Source organism: Ambystoma mexicanum, chromosome 2p (assembly GCF_040938575.1).
Source record: "Ambystoma mexicanum isolate Mex_15411 chromosome 2p, UKY_AmexF1_1, whole genome shotgun sequence".
NCBI lineage: Eukaryota > Metazoa > Chordata > Amphibia > Caudata > Ambystomatidae > Ambystoma > Ambystoma mexicanum.
Genome location: NC_090923.1, coordinates 903,261,557 through 903,280,057, shown reverse-complemented (window position 1 = coordinate 903,280,057; position 18,501 = coordinate 903,261,557). Strand labels below are relative to the sequence as shown.

General features: G+C 44.0%; 1 protein-coding gene across 8 annotated transcripts in view; it reads right to left on the bottom strand.

Annotated features, from left to right (window-relative positions):
• Positions 1 to 18,501, bottom strand: part of LOC138565957 (uncharacterized) — a 1,066,445-nt gene that overhangs the window by 8,527 nt on the left and 1,039,417 nt on the right. For 6 of the 8 annotated variants that reach the window (XR_011301733.1, XR_011301735.1, XR_011301734.1 and 3 more), the window contains one exon: positions 8,598 to 8,651. The exons of the other annotated variants lie outside the window; for them this stretch is intronic. Coding sequence is in view for 2 of the 6 variants with exons in the window: in XM_069643053.1 (XP_069499154.1) it covers positions 8,609 to 8,651 (43 nt within the window). In the remaining 4 variants the exon portion in view is untranslated. The remainder of the gene's footprint in view (positions 1 to 8,597; positions 8,652 to 18,501) is intronic. 8 annotated transcript variants of the gene reach the window in all.

Here is an 18,501-nt window from a genome sequence, read left to right as displayed (position 1 = left end):
GTGCTGTCACCCCTAAATTGCTATGTAGATCTTACCTTTGTGCTTCAGATCCTATGCACATTGTGCTATGCGCCTCCTATCATGTGGTGGTGAGTCCACGAGGCTTGCGTGTAACTTTCCCCAACGTGAAATTGTGCGTTTGATTCTATGAATTCGGTCAGGTTTGTGCTAGACTGGCCGTGCGATTTTACTGCGTAGCCCGACCCTCAACACGCCCACATTATTCCTCATTTTGCCAGCAGAATGGGGAATATGCATGTTCTGCCGTCTATTTATTTCTTTGGGTAGGCCCGTCCCACACTTTGCATGGAGTGTCGCGCAAAGCCCTCGACTGCACGCAAAGATGTGACAGACCCATGCAAAGTCCGTAAATAGACGCAAATTCCGATCCATGAATCAGAAAAAGGAGTTTTGCATGCTGAAAAGTGCGTAAAATCACTTTTCAGCACGCAAACTATTCCATGAATCAGGCCCTTTGTGTCTGTTTAGTACCAGCCAATTGACTGGTGCCTGTTTTCTTTAATTGTCACATGGTGTGTTCCGTTTGGTTTTTTCACCGGTGTAGTGTGTGCACACGGAAGTTTCTTATTGATGCTGCCTTTGGGTAGCCTCAAATGTGTAATCTTGCTGTTTGTCACATTACATTGTGTCTTGTATTTCCAAGTTTGCATTTCCAAGATTGTTTATTTTATTTTAATTTTGTAACATATCTTTGTTTTGTCAATACAGAAATGCACACTGTTGTCTATTCGATGACCAACCTATGTTCAGTAAAAGAAATTGCCTTTTGATACGTGTATCTGAATTTGTCTAACTCTGTTTAATTGCTTTTTGACCATACAGTTGGATGAACTTTCTTTTTCAAACCGTAATCAAGTGATAATTTCTCCCTAAGTATGCAGCCACCCGGGGTCTTTTCTTGTTATTCTCTTACTGCTCCTCTCCCTTATTCCTCTGCTTAATCTTCTCTTGCCCCTAATGATTTTGCTAACTTCTTTCTGTCAACAATTGTGAATATTCTCTCCCTCATTCTGCCCCCAGTCCGGCAGGCAATTCCATTGACTCTGCCACCACCTCTAACTTCTAATCACCCCCTTTTCATTTTACTCTATATGATTCTGACATCGTCAACATCATTTCTCAGTTGCACCCCACGTCTGCTCTCTCTGATCTTTTATCTGCTTTTCTTATCAAACCTATTCTACCTGATTGTGTCTCCACTCTGTCTTCTTTGTTCAATTCTTCTTTCTTGCTTGGATCCTTTCCCTCTTCTTTTAAATCTGCTATGGTCATCCCCTTCATAAAAAAGGTTCTTTCAACGTGGCTGACCCTACAGAAAGTCTGCCCTATTTACCTTCTCCGTCTTCAACTGGGCTCTTATCTCAATCTTTATAATCTTCTTCCATCTCACAAACCTGGCTTCCGTACTGGTTTTTCAACCGAAATCGCCCTACTCTCTGCCTTTGGTGCTATTCTTCACGCTCGCCACTGTAAATTGTCTTCTCTTCTTATTTTACTTGACCTGAGCGCGGCTTTTGATATGGTGGATCACCGGACACTTCTTGTAACACTCTCAGCTCTTTGATTTTATTACACTACTGTCTCGTGGTTCTCCTCCTATCTCTATGAGTGTTCTTGTAAAGTTGCTTGGAAGGGGTCCCTTTCCCAGTCTCACTCTCCTTTTTATGGCGTCCCCATGGCCTGGTACCTGGTCCTCTTCTCTTCTCACTGTGTACCTCTCCAATAGCATCACTTATTCTTCGTTTCGGCTTTCAGGTCTCTCTGTACACTGATGACACCCAAATCTTCACTTCCTTTTCTTTATTTGACGGCTCAATTCATTTGCGCCTCTCTTCTTGCCTCACCACAGTGAAATCCTGTATGTCGTCTCAGTTTCTTTGGTTTAAGCCCCCAAGAACCTGAAATACTCTTCTTCCCTGCTTCTGCCTCTATCCCTTATCCTCATACTATTTCATGTCCCCCTCTTGAGCTTCCCATAGGCCTTCAAGCACACAATCTTGGCTTCCTTTTTGACTCTTATTTTTCACTCCTTCCTCAGATCACATCTATTGCCCAATCTTGACGGTTTCAGGTCTAAAATGTGAAGAACTTTCTCTTCACAAAGCTACTTCTGCAAACTTTTGTTCTTTCTCGGCTTAACTATTGTTGTTCATTATAAATCTGTCTCCCTATCTTCCTCTAGGCTCAATCCTCCACTCGGCTGTTAGCATTCTGTTTAACCATCCTTCGTCTTCCCGAATTTCCCCTTATCTAACCTGTCTTCATTTTCTCCAAATTCAACTCCAGTTTGAGTGTCACACCCTGGCCTCATTTTATCTTTGTTTCTTGATCTCTGTACCCTCCTGTCTGCGAGCTTTGATCTTTCTCTGAGTTTCTTCTTTCTGTACCTCGCCCTCCTTCTTCTTCACGTTTCCGTTCTTTCCAACTCCTTGCCCCTTGTCTTTGGAATGCCTCCCTATGAATATTTGTTCCTGCCCCTCTCTTAATCAATTTAAGAAATAACTAAAATCCTATTGACTTCAGTCTGTGTTGTCTTAACCTATGTCTGTATCTGAAATTTGCCCTGTGAGCTGAGCTGTTACTTGATCTTTGCCTTATTCCTCATTTTCATTTTTTGTACCGTCTTTTTATTATGTGAAGTACCTTGGATACAAGTGCTACATAAGCTTTGTAAAATAAAATAAAAAAATAAATATTGGTAGCTCAAGTAACAAGCAGTAAAGTTGTCCGCTGGGTTGAGTTGGCTGTAATAGGCTTGGGCCTAGTCACATGATTTTGAGAGCTTGATATCTCTGCCCCACTTGGAGTCCACTCACATAACTAGTAATAGACCACAGAAAACCCACATCCAAAATCTTTAAGGGGTTCAGAGGAAAGGGGGAAAATGTGAAAAAAGTTATATGCCGGTCCATAAGGTTCATGGGTGTGGTGGCTACAGGGCTAGGTGCCACCACACGAGGTATGATGCTGGACTGGCAATGGGTAGATGGGGATTTCATTGGAGTATCCCAGCATACACCCATCTTTTGGAAGGGGACAGTCACATGACTGCTGTATCTGTCACTGCCTCTTAAGTGACAGCCAACAGGTGCACCTCGCATCCAGCACACAAGCACCCTTGCAGAGCAAACCCCTGCCCAGCCCCAACATGTGCGCTGGTCATCTAGCCCTCAAGCACTCTTGGGGTGCAATTCTCTCCAAGACATGTAGATAGTGTCAGAGATTCAAGCAACATTGTGGTGTGATGCTACCCAAACCCCAATCGATAATACTGATGTCAAGCTCACGCCTTCTGTCTGATGGGCGAATGTCAGTTAAGGCTGAAATAGGCGCGACCCACTTCACTGTTCAATGAGGTATGCTATTAATAAGGACGTGTGATCCTGTTCCACCCCACCGGCTGCACCGATCCCTGTGGAGATATAGTAATCATACACAGCAATTCAAACTTGAAAAGGGGATGAGCCATGGAGAGGAGACTTACCACTATAAAAATTGCAAACATTCTAAGCAGTTTGTGGGTGTGTAGTGTAGGTGTGTAAAGACAGTGAAGGAGCTTTGAAGAGGGTTGATAGCGAAGGTAGAGGGAGACTAAAAAGGAGCATGAGGAAACAGGCTTGAAGAGAGATGGCTGAAGAGGGTAAGAGGAGAGGGGGACATAGTTAGTAGTAAGGATGAGGGGTTGAGAAGGATACCAGGGAAATTAGGCTGTTAGAGGTATTGGGAGAAAGGAGGTGGTTAGAGAAGACATCCGGAGAGGGATGGTGAAGATCAGGAAGTAGAAGGTTAGCAGAGCTATCAAGAGGAAGGAGATAAAAACAATAGAAAGGTGGTGTATGTGTTCATATCAAGAGGAAGGAGGAGCATGGAGATGACATAATGAGAAATGAAGTGGTTGGGGGACACCTTTATCAAACACAATTGAGCAAGTACATGTAAACCCCAGAACCACGAGACACTACTTCCTGACAGTCAGTGTGCACAACAAAATGCAAAAATCTGACAGCTACTTTAATTCAGATTCAACATATATAAGTAGCCAGTAAGACATACAACTAATAGACGTCAGCATGGAATACTCAAAAATACAAGGACATGTAGACGTCGTATACAAATAGAGGAAACCAAACATAAATCGTCCAGTTTACAGTTTAACAATTACATTTTATGTTTATCATTACAGAGAGTGACAGAGTAGAATGATAAAGTAATTGTGGTACGTAATGTACAAACAAATAACAAGATGGATATATGAAGAATTGGGTCTAATACAATTTATGTATCTACTACCATTGATTACCCGTGCAACCCTTCTACTATAATCGTTCCTGCCTCACCACAACCCCCTGAACCTTCCCATTGTTTGTCTGTTTCTATCCTACTCCTGCTTCTACAATCCTCTGACCTTTTTGAGTCCAGAGTCTGACCAGGCAGGGCAACAATGCATCAATATTTGGACACGTTTTGCTTTGTAAGACCACTAAAGTTGCTTGGGGCACTATTTAAAAACGTATTAACATAACATACCATATAAAAAGGGGATGCAGTTACATGCACAGATTTTTCCACTGTGAGTGGTTGGCCTCTTCACAAGCCAGGAGAAGATCAAAGGGAAATTCTTTAAATTTCCCACCTCTTAAAAACAAGTGGCAATTTAAAGTGGTGGGACATAAAGTGCCTTTACTGGTTCATGTGGGTAGTGGGCTGACACCATTCTCATCCAGTGTGACATCACTTAGTACATTCTTGGCTAGTTGTTGGCACCATGCAAAGTCAGGTGTGCCAGTTCTCACACACAAGTCCCTGTTTTGAATCATGGGTATGTATTCAGGAACACGCAAGGTCATAATGAAAAATGGCTGATTGCCTCTCGCATTCTGCCACTACATTTTTGGTATATTGCGAGCTAAACTTTTTTTTTAAATCACATAGCTGTTTCTTACTGCATGTAACCTCACTGGACACCATCATGTCTTCAACATGGGGCTGCAAGGAGGGGATAAATAAGGTAGAACTTCACAATATTGTAATTGAATATATTTTGTTTCTGCTATAGATGGATTTAGTGAGCAAGTTGCATTATGGTTCATACTCTTCATTCTATCTTATGTGCTCCCTGAGTTGGTTAGTCGGGCAAGGGCCGATAAGCCTGACAAGGCAAAACAACCTGCAAACCTGCATTCCTACCGCTGGCCATTTGCAGCCAGGTCTCAATCCTTTAGCTCACAATGCCACCTTCCAATCCCCTCTCTAGCTCTCGCTCTTTGTGTTTCAGTCTCTGACTCAAATAAATACATTGTATCCCATGAGCAACAAAAACAAGCATATGCGAGTTTGCAGACAAGGGAAAGGGGCAGCCTGGAAACTCCAGAAAGTACCATGAGTTTACTGCTAAGGGTTACGGGAGGCAAGAACATTTGGTTCAGAGGAAAGGCTGCTTGAACCTCGAGGGCTGCAATCACGTATTTCCCTTTCCTTGGTATGTTGGTTGGCAGACTGAGAGATGTCTCAAACCTCAAACCTCACTCTAACCTGCCCAGGTCTGTGCTCAGTGCCCTTCTGTAAGTTTTTCCTGTCAAGTAAGGGAAGGCGTTTGTCAGACTCTGGTCGGGTCAAGGTCCAGAATCCACACTAGGTTCTCCCAGAGGTCTACCCTGATGGCTCCCACATGCCCCAAACACGTCTCACACAGTTCAAAATGAAAATGTATCCCTGACCCCAATTGCTACAACTCACAAGGACTTCAGTGTCAGGGAGATGCTGCAACCCTGCAGGGGGTTCTTCAGAATGAAAGCAAGGAGCAGAAAAGATACAAATTGGAGTGTGGATTCCTCAAAATGTGCATCACCTTTGCTTAAAAAGGGGTGACGGTTTCAGGGGTGCAGTGGCTGCAGGATGGTGAGGAGAAGTGCTTTGTGTGTGCGGAGGGACACAATGGACTGTCCAATTACAATACAATCTAGTCTTTGCAATCTCTCAGGCCCTTTCTAAGTAAAGCTATCGGGGGTCAGGGCAAAAAAAACAATTTTTTACTCACCCAGATTTTAAAGACTGTTGTTCCAAGTGTAGACAGGGACTGTCATTGATTAGCATATGCACAAAAAAGAGGATCCAAAGTTGGAACCCTTGCGTCCCCTGCACACTGTCATATCCCATCATCAGACGGTTAAGGATTCACTTCAAATTATATAAATACCAAAAATGTACATACATAGCATACTCCACAACACTTCTGTGATTAAAAACACCAGGGGCCTCATTACGAGTTTGGAGGCAGCCATGGTGCTATTAGCACCATGGCTGCCTCCAAACCGGGCTCCATTACCGGGTTCCTGCAATGGAGACTTACCGGGTCATTCGGACATAGGAGGACCCGGTAATTCCTCTTTGCAGGAACCATTCCCCATTCCCATTTGAGCCCCCATAGTGCTCAGGAATGGGGAGGGAGGTAATAACGTGCATATTACAAGTGTCCCGTTGTTACCTCCCTCTTCCCCTCGCAGGACCCGGAAAAGACGTCTGGTTCTACCAGACGTCTGATCCGGGTCCTGCAAAGGGAAACTCGTAATAGGCGCTCCCGTAATGAAGGGGGCCGGACCCATACCGGCGCCCTTCATTAAGGGAGCGCCAGGGTCGTAATGAGGCCGAATATGTTTAATCAATATATAAGTTTCTTCAGTTAGGATGTACAAAAAGTCCAAAATCAATGGCTGACGTGTTTCGAGATTAATTTCTCTTCTTCTTGAGCCTAATTGGACTGTGGACAGATAACATATAAAGAGATACTATAAGTGTGCTTGTCAATCGCAACAATTCATCTATAAAATGAAACAATGATTACTCGCAACATTAGAAACATGTTATTTTATCTACATCCATCTCCATTCTGTGATGTGGATCTACATCTCCCAATGCTTGGTTTAACGGATATTCTATAACAATACCCAGCTCACATCATACTATGAGTTACGTATTCATCATACTTAGTTAATTAGGACCATCATCAGTGCCAATAAACCTAGTCATAAACCGTGGAGGCGGTGAGTAGATTCAAATCATTTCATTACTCTACAGCATTTCGAGTGGCTTTTTCAGCTGAAAGGGGATAACATAGAAATTAAATGTATGCTCTGTCTTCCATTTCTCTCTAGGAGAAGTGACTCTACGGCTCTTTGACCTTTCCTCCCTATAAACAAGGAGAATTTCAGACACAAGGAGCACTGAAGGGCTGAGGAGAGGTACTTTTATGTATAACGTATGATTCCCCATGATATCTACAAAAAAGCAGTACTTGTTAAAGTAACATATGACCAGGTTCATTGGCACTGATGAGGGTCATAATTAACTAAGTATGATGAATAGGTAACTCAAAGATCTAACTTTAATGTGGAGTCTCACTTGATGTGAGCCAGGTATTGATAGAGAATATCTGTTAAACCAAGCATTGGGAGATGTAGATCCACATCATAGAATGGAGATGGATGTAGATAAGATGAACATGTTTCTAATGTTGCGAGTAATCATTGTTTCACTTTATAGATGAATTGTTGCGATTGACAAGCACACTTATAGTATCTCTTTATATGTTATCTGTCCACAGTCCAATTAGGCTCAAGAAGAAGAGAAATTAATCTCGAAACACGTCAGCCATTGATTTTGGACTTTTTGTACATCCTCACTGAAGAAACTATATATTGATTAAACATCCTGAGTTTTTACTCACAAAAATGTTGTGGAGTATGCTATGTATGTAAATTGTTGGTATTTATATCATTTGAATTGAATCCTTTACCGTCTGATGACGGGATATGACAGTGTGCAGGGGACGCGAGGGTTCCAACTTTGGATCCTCTTTTTTTGTGTTGATGTTTATAATGGAGGTTCTGTGCCAGGACCATTTTTCCTCCCCCACACCTTAAAATGTGTATGTTACTACATTGAATCCCTCTGAAAGAATTTTGCTTTTCAAATCAGGAGTGCACCCACAATCTTTTGTTGGCTCTTGATTAACATAGGCACATGGTTTGAGCTGCTCTTCTTAGGGGTCTTCTGCAGCATGGGAGGGTACTGCCTCACCCATTAACAACTGTTTACACTGTAGAGGGAGAGAATCTGCCTTTCAGAAATAAGGAGGGTGTTGAATTAGTTATTCTCTTGCATTTATAATGTTTACAGAAATTTGTAAGATGTCTGAATAGAATGTCAGAGAAGGCAGCACAGGTATCCCACATTCACCCCTTAACTGTGCAGCTGCTGCGTTGCTGTGAATGCGCTCTCTGGCCACAAAAGCAATGGCGCACTGGCCTGCCTTTGTCTCATGCTAAACCAGCTGAGAAATGTAAACCGGGTATTTGCAATACAAATAAGAAACTTGTAACACCCTGAACATTTAGCAAACCAGCATCTGTGTTGTAGTCCAAAACACCTGGGGAGCCCAAGGTTGCAGACTACTGGTATAGAAGAACAAACATCCCACTGCTGTTGCTTGTCATTTTCCAACTTAGAAGAGTGTCCAGTATGCAGATATAGCCCAGATTCAGTAAACCTATAAGGGCACCGGAAAGAACTATCTTTACCTTGTAATATGTTACTGCCATGTGGGAGTTTTAATGGTAGCGCGGACCACATCACTGGAAAGAAAGAACCAAAAAAATGTGTATTAACAGAGTGACCTTTCTCGGTTGCTTATGGTAACACAGCAATAGAGATGAGAATTTTTCAAGCTTTTTCCAATGCGCAAGTAGGACAATTATTCCAGAGGTGTTGGCACAGATGTGCCAGCAGGAAAACAATAGAAAGATAAATTAAGGTTCCCCCCTCGGCCTCTTTCACTGGTGGATGAATGGCAATAGATCCAACACAAAGGTCTAAAGGACAAAGGACCTACACATAAATACCCAAAGATTTCAAGATTCGCCTTCTCTTAGAATATCCTTTCTGTATCTCCATCCCAAGTATTTGATTGTTAAGTTGCCTGCAGCAAGAGGATCATTGCTCTTTTTCCAAGCATCAAACACCTTCTTTCCATTAGATCTTTTCTGTTGTTGACTTTTGTCCTTCAGATTATTTTATTTAGATCTCCATTGTTTGGACACCTGCTTTTTTAAGGTCTACACATACAGAGTTGGTCAGTTCAGAAACATGACATGTGCTATCATCTACGTTTATGGTTCATACCATGTAAGTAGCAATACTTCACTTAAATCTCTAATTGTCTGCTGCAAAACAATAAAATAACAATTACAGGGCCATGGGTGATGTGCAGTTGTTTGGGTTAACACCAAAACTAAGACCAGCTGTCTATCCAACTCTGTGTCATTTACCTCTTCATCGAATGGAGTGGCAATGCTAAGAAAAGCTCTGTTCAGAGCATTTCTGGGTGGATTAAATGTGCCCATTCTGCTCCCCGGCAGCATCCGACTGCCTACAATGGCACAGAAACCCAGCATGGGAGCCCTGCACCAGAATTCCTAGGCAGTGTTCCTCCACAAGGGTGGGAGCTCCAATGGTGCTGGGAATCAGAAAGGAAGATGAAGGAAAAATCTGCCCTCTAAAAATAACCCTGCTAATCTCAGTGGAATGGACCAATTTCCACAAATTGCATACCGAGCTAGCAAAAAACACATGCAAACCTTGAAAACCGATAAAAGAATTACAGAAAACATTTTAATAATGATGCCCACTGTTTTTTAATTCTGCCATGACTTGGCAGAGATCAACCTATAATATCCACATATGTGTGGTAAGTGTACAAAACTCCAGCAAAACCTGAGTTTGCTCACCCACATGCCACCATTCACTGACCAGACTATGTTGTGTGAGGAAAAAGTGCTATGCTGAATATCCCACTGTAAATTAGCAGAATGAAAACTACACAGTGCAAATCAGCATGAACAGAATATCCCAGAGCAAATGAACAGAATGAAAACCTCATTTTGTTCAAATCACCGACCTGTCATTCACAGTGCAGTTAAACCTCACAGTGCAAACCAGCAGAAAATAGGCCTTTCAGTGCAAACTAGCTAAAATGTAGACTCAAGCGTGCAGACTACCAGAATTAGGTCTTGTCATCTGCTTGTGATCCTGTTTTGTGACTTGTCAATACTATTTTGGTGAATTCCAGTTCAATGATGGATTGAAAGTTGTTGAGAGATAGTCTGACTGCTGTGGGTATGTTGTGTTTGGATGCGGTTTCATGCATTGGGTCTGCTAGCATTCCATCGGTGCTGTGATGGATCACCTTCACTTTGTCTTTTAAGTAAAGGGTAATGTCATCAAAAGCTCGAGCGATGATGTTGTTGGAGTGCAACAGTTTGGGATTCTCATTCCTTTGATGACTTTGCACATCTCTTGCTGTGCATGTGCTGCCAGCCTGATACATTCTGAATAGTGGAGTTTATTTTCTTTTAGAACAGCCACTTCATAGTGTGTTGGGAAGGGGACACAATCTTCCTGCACCCCCAAGCGCTTTAGGATAAGGCGCACTGTAAGAGACCAGGGGTAGGGAGGTGGCCTTAAGGCTTCTGTACAATTACATTATTGCATGCTTTATAGGCACAGCACATATGTGAGAATAGCAGCCATCTTAGATATTAGAATCCATATTGTGGTACAAAGCTTAAATGTAGCGCAACAGTCAGCACCCCAGGCCAAGGCCGCAAACACAAGCAAAGGAATAGGTTGCATCCCAGGCACAGATGAGAAAGGCCAGAGCTACACAGATCTATAAACCCTTCATTGACCTAAAAATGTTGCAAACCCTTGTGCCCTGGGAGGAATGTGCCCTGCAAGGCCATGGGAGGAGGGCTGCGTGTCTGTGAACATCAAAATCCCAGTAGAAGGAGGGCACAGGCCTCCGACCCCCACTTGTCCCAATTCAAAGTTATAGTACCTAAATGTCTTAGCCATGCAACCCCTGAGTTCCAAGATACCAGCCAGCCCCAGACCACTGATCACAAAGCTGTAAGATCCCTGATCGATCAAGAAAGATCAGAAAGCAGGCCTCTTTTGCCTTCACTTCTGGGTCACGTGATTTGTGCTACGAGGCGTAGAGAGGGATGGAATTATAGCCCAGAATGAGGGTGGAAGACCTTGGAGAGGTGCCGACCTGTCTGGGAGAGAGTGAAGTGTGTGTGAGTTAGTATGGCCTTGGCTTTTCCCCCGCGGGCCCGTTTGCTCGTATGAGGCACACTGCTAGATAGATAAAGGTGTGTTGTTTAGCTTGCAAATAAATTGCCAATTATTTTGCCTGTGACCGATGACGAATCTGGCATCACCCACGTGGAAGAAGATGGACGGATAGGGCTGGGACCAATGGCATGGCATCCCTATGGAGTAGGTGGCCTATGTGTAGGGTCTCACCAACCAGCTGCGAGGGTTTACACTGTATGTAATGATGTTAATCATGACGCTATGTACTCTTATAATGTACCGCTCATGCAGATTTTGTCAGAACGTTTTGCGGCAGCAGAGTTCTTTGTTGACGCTTTCCATTTTTGTATGAAAATAAATGTGTTATCCTTGCAAGAGGTATATTGGGCCCTTTTCCCTAGCAGGTTATATTTTTTCTGGTGTGAGAATTTAGGGGGCCTTTCTTACATTTGGTGACCCCGACGTGATCCCAGCAACCCCCAGAGATGACGGAGGCTTCCAGGCCATTTCTCCATAGGGGCCCACCCACCTACAGTGACCAGTCCCAAGCGTGCAAGCCGCAGAGGTGTTCAGGAGCCATTTTTACAGAATTCCTGTCTGCTCTTTGAAGCGGGGCGCGGCTCCGGGGAGAGTGCCAGCCATTATTAGGACCCTGTGACAGATGAGCTCGGGAGAACACGCAGACGTGAGTACACTCCTTGCAAGGGATAACAACGAGGGGCAGGGGTATGGTGTGAGGAAGAATTGTGTGTGTGATTGAAGGAGGAGCGTGGTGTGGCGAGATTTATTCTTATTGTTATTTTTGATCATTTAAGAGGATTTTACAGAGGAAAAGCAGGAGTGTAGGGAACCTTTCTGAGTGAGGGAAGATGATGGCACCATTTGTTTTGTAACAAGGAGATGAAAGAACAAATTAGGAGCTCTGTATAATTAGTGGACTTGCTGGAAGAAGTGGTTGTTATTTTAGCTTGTTGTTTTAGCTTATTGTTTTAAGCGTACTGCAATTTTTCTGCACAAAAACCGAGGCCAAAGGTGGCCTATGGTTGATAACTCCTTTTGAGAGCTTGCAGTGTGGTAGTGTGTGTGTGAAAAGGGTGGTAGCAAAAGAGCTCACAGGGGGCAATGGGGAAGTGGGGGCATTGGACTGGTAGTGACTTTTGTGATAAAACTCTGCACAGCGCATATTCGTAAAGGCTGGGGCTTTGGGGCGTGTGAACTGCAAAATGGGAGGGGGGACACCCTTGGTGTATTTGTACAGCACATTACCATTGTACAGTGATAAACTAGAAAAGTATCACAAACAGTGGGTGATAGAGAAACAAGGGGGGTTGCCGTGCTCCTGGCCAGAGCAGGGCACCCACAGTAGAGGGATACTAGGCCACCTGACCATGTTCTTAGCTTCTAAATAAAAGGCTAAACAACTACAAAAGAGAAAAGGGATATTGGATTTATGGAAGATGATAGAAGATGTGGAGGGCCCTGATGGGGGTGGGACTTAGAGTGCTGGAGGGGTTGCTGCAGGGGCTGTCACCCTAGATGTAATGTCCATGACAGCATAGGAGAATGGGGCTGCACCCCCGCACACAGTGCTTTACCCACTCACAACTGGCCCAGCCATGGAGTATACAAACCTAATGTACATGCACACCCCGGCAACCGCCCCACCTCCCTATGTACTGACACCAAGTGTTATTCCGCCCCAGGACAGTATGGTTCAGAAGGAGTTAGAACATGCATTGGAGGCTGAGCGGGTAGAGTTAGCACGACTGATAACAACTCAAGAGGGAGGGGAAAGAAGGGGAGTGGGGTGGATGAATGGAGAGCAGGAGACATTTTGTTTCGGTTGGATAGCATGGGCATAAAAAAGGTGCACGTTGAGGAGGATGGTGGTGATGGATGAGCAGGAAGTATGGGATACGGGACAGTGAGGTCCGATAGAGACGCAGACGTAGAGTTTGGGGAAGATGAATTGGACACAATGGAGGAAAATGAGGATGGTGAAGGGGAGGCGCAACAGGCGCCGGAGGTTTCACCATGACTGGAAAGTGTGTGGGGACCCCGGTTGAGGAGTTGGTTTGGCCAGGTGGCAGTAGCAAGGAAAAAAGAATGTGCTGGACCTAAAAAAGGGAAAAGTACAGGTACCCAGATGCCGTTATTACATAGAGGCCTGGGCAGGATGCACTATGTGCCTTGGGCACAAATGGATAAGAACAACCTGATTAAATTGCTCCCACCCCTTAATTCTGGGGCCGGAATATGGATTTACACCTTAGAGAAGCAGACAGAGGTAATTCCCTTGGCCATGGGTGACAATGAAAAGCTTACTTGTCGCAACTGTGGGGGATCAGGCTGGGGATGTGTGGGTTAAAGCAGGATATCTAAGAGTATGGATGATGACATGCATGATGGAGCATTCCTTAACAATAACAGGGTGCAGGTGTGGGACGGACTGCGGTGAAGGTACCCCGACATGGCAGACCTACAGTCTACTATGCAGTACACTATGGGGGACGATGAGGACCGCACGCAATACATTATTAAGGTTTAGGAGTTGTGGCATGCGGAGACGGGGGACCAGTGGGACCGATCAGTTCCCCTTTTTTATTTTGTCATCAAAAGGGGTGTATTCAAGGATGTTCAGAAGGCACTCGACAAAATAGTGGACACTGAAGCAGAGGGGTGGGCTAAAATTCAAACAAACATACACCATTATAAGAGAATAAAGGAGCGAGAAAAGGAAACGGTTCAGAGGATGCAGGTTGAGGAAGCAGAAATAGTGAAAAAAAAGCTGGCAAAAATAGCAGTTGAAGGGGAGGTGTTGTCAAATGCGCAAACGGAGGTGGCAGAGCAGACCTCATCATCACCAGACGTGAAAATAGCAGCGTTTTGGCCAGGAGGAGGACAAGGACAGTGGGAGGCGAATCTTAGTACCCCTACCAGGAGTGGCAACAAGGAGGTCCGCAGCATGGGAGGGGTGTGTTCCGAGGGAAAGAGTGGTATTTGGAGGTATAGGACCTCGGGCCTTACCTCCAAATACCTGGTATGGGTCCCTCGCAATGCTGGAGCTGTGGAAAGTGGGGATATTTTGCAAGAGAGTGTAGGAGCAGGCCAGTGGCAGTAGGTGGTTCATATGCCAATTACTACTCACCGTTCCAGCAACAACCACAGTTACCAACCCTGAGGGTGACCTCCATTCCCTATGAAATACATTAGCCCTATACTCAATTACCCCCAAGACCATAGGGGGCACAAGGACAGAACCCACACATGACACAACCACCAATGCCCCAACACAATGCCATGTATGGGAGTAGCATGTCAACATCTGACATGGTGCCAAATTGAACCATTGTACCCTACCGAGGGGTGAGCATGATCGGGAACAACCCTTTCGCGTTCCCAGGCACGAACACGTACCCTGACTAGGACAGCCGACAGAGAATCCCTGCGTGCCCCGTTTCGTCCATGACAGTCCACCCAGAGGAGGAATCCTTGGTGGGCGCTGACATAGGTAACAAGCAATTCATCTTCATGGTTGACAAAGGTGCCACTAAACCATGCACCAGTGAGGGAAACCTCCCACTATCAGATGGAACTCTTGATACGTAGGGCTTCTGTGAGGTTGTCACCACAGTTCCCTATACAAAAGAACTTGACATCAAAATAGGAGGAAAAGTGGTGCATGCACCTTTGTTGTATTCTGAGAGTTCCCCGATAAATCTATTGGGACAAGACCTATTGAGTAAACTGAACATGAATTTTTCTGTCACAGATAAAGGAATAGTGTGCATCACTCGGGGTATGTGTGTCGTAGGAGCAATGATCATCATACATGCAAGGGGAGGAGAAGCAATGGTTTGCAGTATTCCCGTGGACCGGACATATTTGTGTATGGCATAACAATGCTTCTCGCTGCAGTACCCCAGATTAATAAGGCCTGCTGGTTAGTGCCATCTGACTTCATTTTCTGGTCTTCGGTAACACCGGAATTGGTGGCAGGAACAATACTATCTCTGGATTTACAGGGTCTGATGGTGTCACCTACACAGACTGTTTTGATTGGGACTGACTCAGAGAGGTGCGAGTGGCGCACAGTGTTGTGTATTGAACCTACAGTGCCTCTCAAGGAAGTGACTGATGCAGACTTGTTTGAAAACAGGCCAGATGATGGTGAAATCGTACTAGGGATTTCTATTCCCTGTGACATTATGGTGCCAGCCCGAAAGGTGAAGTGCCCTCTGATGGCACTCATGGCCCCACCCCCTTGTACTGAGACAGACGTAGAGCAGGTCCCTCAAAGGCTTTGGATGACTAATTCCTACAACATTGGGCTCGTATGCGTGACCCCAGTTCGAATAATGCTGAAGACAGGCGCAGTGCTGCCCCGGGTCAGGCAGTACCCTTTATCACGAGAGACAGAGGAGGGGATACAAGACACTATCATTGCCCTACCAAATCAAGGGATAATTGTACCTTCCACCTCCACATGCAACACAACTATCTATCCGATAAAGAAAGAAAAAGGGGGGAGCTGGAGAATGATTCAGGATTTGCACCCCCTTAATGACATTGCACAAGCGCAATTTCCGGGGGTCCTGAACCCTGCGACAATCCTTTGTAACATCTCTAAGGAAGCAAACCACTTTACTGTGGTAGATATGAATAATGCCTTCTTTTAATGTCCCCTTACATCCCGACTCACAGTACCTCATCGCGTTTACAAATGGGGGGGGGGGGTGCGCTTTGAACACACAAGGGTTTTATGAGTCCTCAGCATTTTTAACAGGATAATACACTCTGATTTGTGTAACAATCAGGTACAGTGTACAGTTATTCAATATGTTGATGATTTACTAGTATGCAGTATCAGCAAACAACAGTGCCGATGAGATTCCATAACACTCCTACAGCTCCTGGCCCACAAGAGATACACAGTTGATAAGGGTAAATTATAGTATTGCCTCCAGGAAGTACTATACTTGAAACAGTCGATCTCTGTAAATGACAAAAGCATTGTCCCTGATCGCGCCACCTCTGTGCGCACCGCCTCACAGCCCCAAACTGTAAAAGAAATGCAAACATTATTGGGACTCTTAACAATTGCAGGGCATGGGTGTTTGACTATGCCAAATACAGTAGGCCCATTTTACAGTCCCTTGTCAGGGTTAGGTCTGTAATTAGTTTAATTTAGTCTTTGTCTTGATCTAAAGAATATTATGTATTATTCATTATTTAGTTTGGGGAACGGTGGATGAAAGATGGTTGGGCCTTAACAGTGCACTTCTTCAGAATGGGAGTTTACCAATCCATCATGGAGATGATGGGGCTGGACAATGATTTCTCTAAGCTGACCCTTGATGACAAAGCTGGCATTCTAAACTACCTTTCGTTGTCCTAAGAAGATCAGCAAGGTCCTCTTTTATGAACGCTCCTGAGATTTAGGGCCCTGCGACAAGTAATTAATCTAGGAAAAGAAGATATTTGGCTGGATCCTGTGTGCGACAAGACAAGCAGATTAAGTTGGTGGGAGCACAGCGTTTTCTAAGAGACTTTAGTAAAGAAGGTCAATTTGAAGAAAGGATGCTGCGCATCTGAAACAGCAATTATTTAAATTTAGCTTAGATATTTAGTAGAGGGTTTTCACTTGCCGTTAAAGAAGTCAAGTTATGAAAATGAAAAGACTGTCAAGCGTAATCTAGTGCAGTTAAGTGAGAGAAATTTTACATGAGCGTATTTTGAGTAATCCTCAATGCGTGTTTCCATGGAAAAGGATCAAGCAGAATTATTTACTGTGTACCGAAGCTCAGTTCATAGGTTAAAGACTCCAAAGGTCTCTGTTATTGAAGTTCATTTGTTTTCCTTGTTTGGTTCGTCAGCGCGCATGTGTGAGATCGAAATGCTTTGGTTTGTCTCGTGTTTTCTGCCTGACTTGGATTACGTGCCATAGGAGAAGCGCGCATGTCGCGAAGAATAAAGTTAGCGCACATGCGCAGTGTTGAAAGGAAAGTGTATCCAAGTTAGAAAGCATACTTGCAAATTAAGCTCTATGTTAATTTAAAGCACGCATGTGCAAACTCCAAACAAAAGGTTAGTCATTATCAGTATGACAGCGCAGCAGTTTTAAAGTTAGCGCGCATGCTCAAAGTTGAAAGAAAAGTGTATTCAAGTTATTTGTTGATGCGCATGTGCAAAGGACACAAAAAGTGTCTTTCTACAGGGATAATTCACAGAGAATTCATGGCAGCACCTTTTTGAACAAAAGAAGAAAGAGAAAAAAAATAATCTAGCATTTGCATGCTGAGTTAGAAACTGAGATACATACAGTAATGCATAACATAATCTAATTGTCAGGGAACAAGAGTCCAGTTCACATTGTGGTTCAAACTGTTTAAATAAAGAGAAAGAACTCTAACTTCAGCATTGTTTTGGGGAGGGGGGCAAGTTGTAAAACATTGCTTCATGTGTAAGAGTTCAGAAAAGATTTTGTTAGAGAGACTCAAGGAGAGAAGGACATTTCAGTTTCACTCTGGGTTCAACTAAAGTAATTTAACCATTTAAAAATCCTCTCAGCAGTTTGCTGAGTGTAAGATGTACTATTAATTCTTGGGATTTGGAGTGAGGTAGGAAAGTAGAATGCTTATAACTTGTTTTCTTGTTTTTCTTTCACTTACTGCAGATCGGTTCCATTAACAGAGGACCTGAATCTGTGTTCTTTTTTATTTTATCCATTTCCAGTTTCCCCTGGAGACGTCGGGATTTCAGCTGTTTCTGTACTCAGTTGTTAACCACACTTCTGTGGGGGACTGTGGTTTTCAGCAGCTTCCGTGGACAAGGACTTACACGACCAGATAGCCCTCAAAGAAGCACAGAAGGGGGATAGCAGGATAGCATGGACAGAGGACATGCTCACAAATTTCAATTACCTCAAGGAGGTTATTACGGCAGCACCAATGCCAGCAACCCCAGACTACATTCAAGAGTTCTACTTATTTTCTCACTCCAATGGGCAACTGATGACTGGGGTCCAGGCACAAAAAAGTTCCATGGGCCAGAACTCCTGCCCTATTATAGTGGTATGCTGGACTTGGCAATGCAGGCCCAATTTGCATGTCAGCAGGTGCTTGCTGCTGCAGCATTTGCCATTGAAAAAGTTCCACTATCGTTTTGGGATGCTCTTTAACTTTGTATGTCAAGCATGCAGTTTTTGCAATTTTAGAGCATTCCAAATCCTCTCTGACCATGCAGCAAGCATCAGCATATGAGATTATCCTATCAAGCTCAAACATTCACATTGTGCGATGCAAAACTGTTAACCGTGCCACTTTCCTG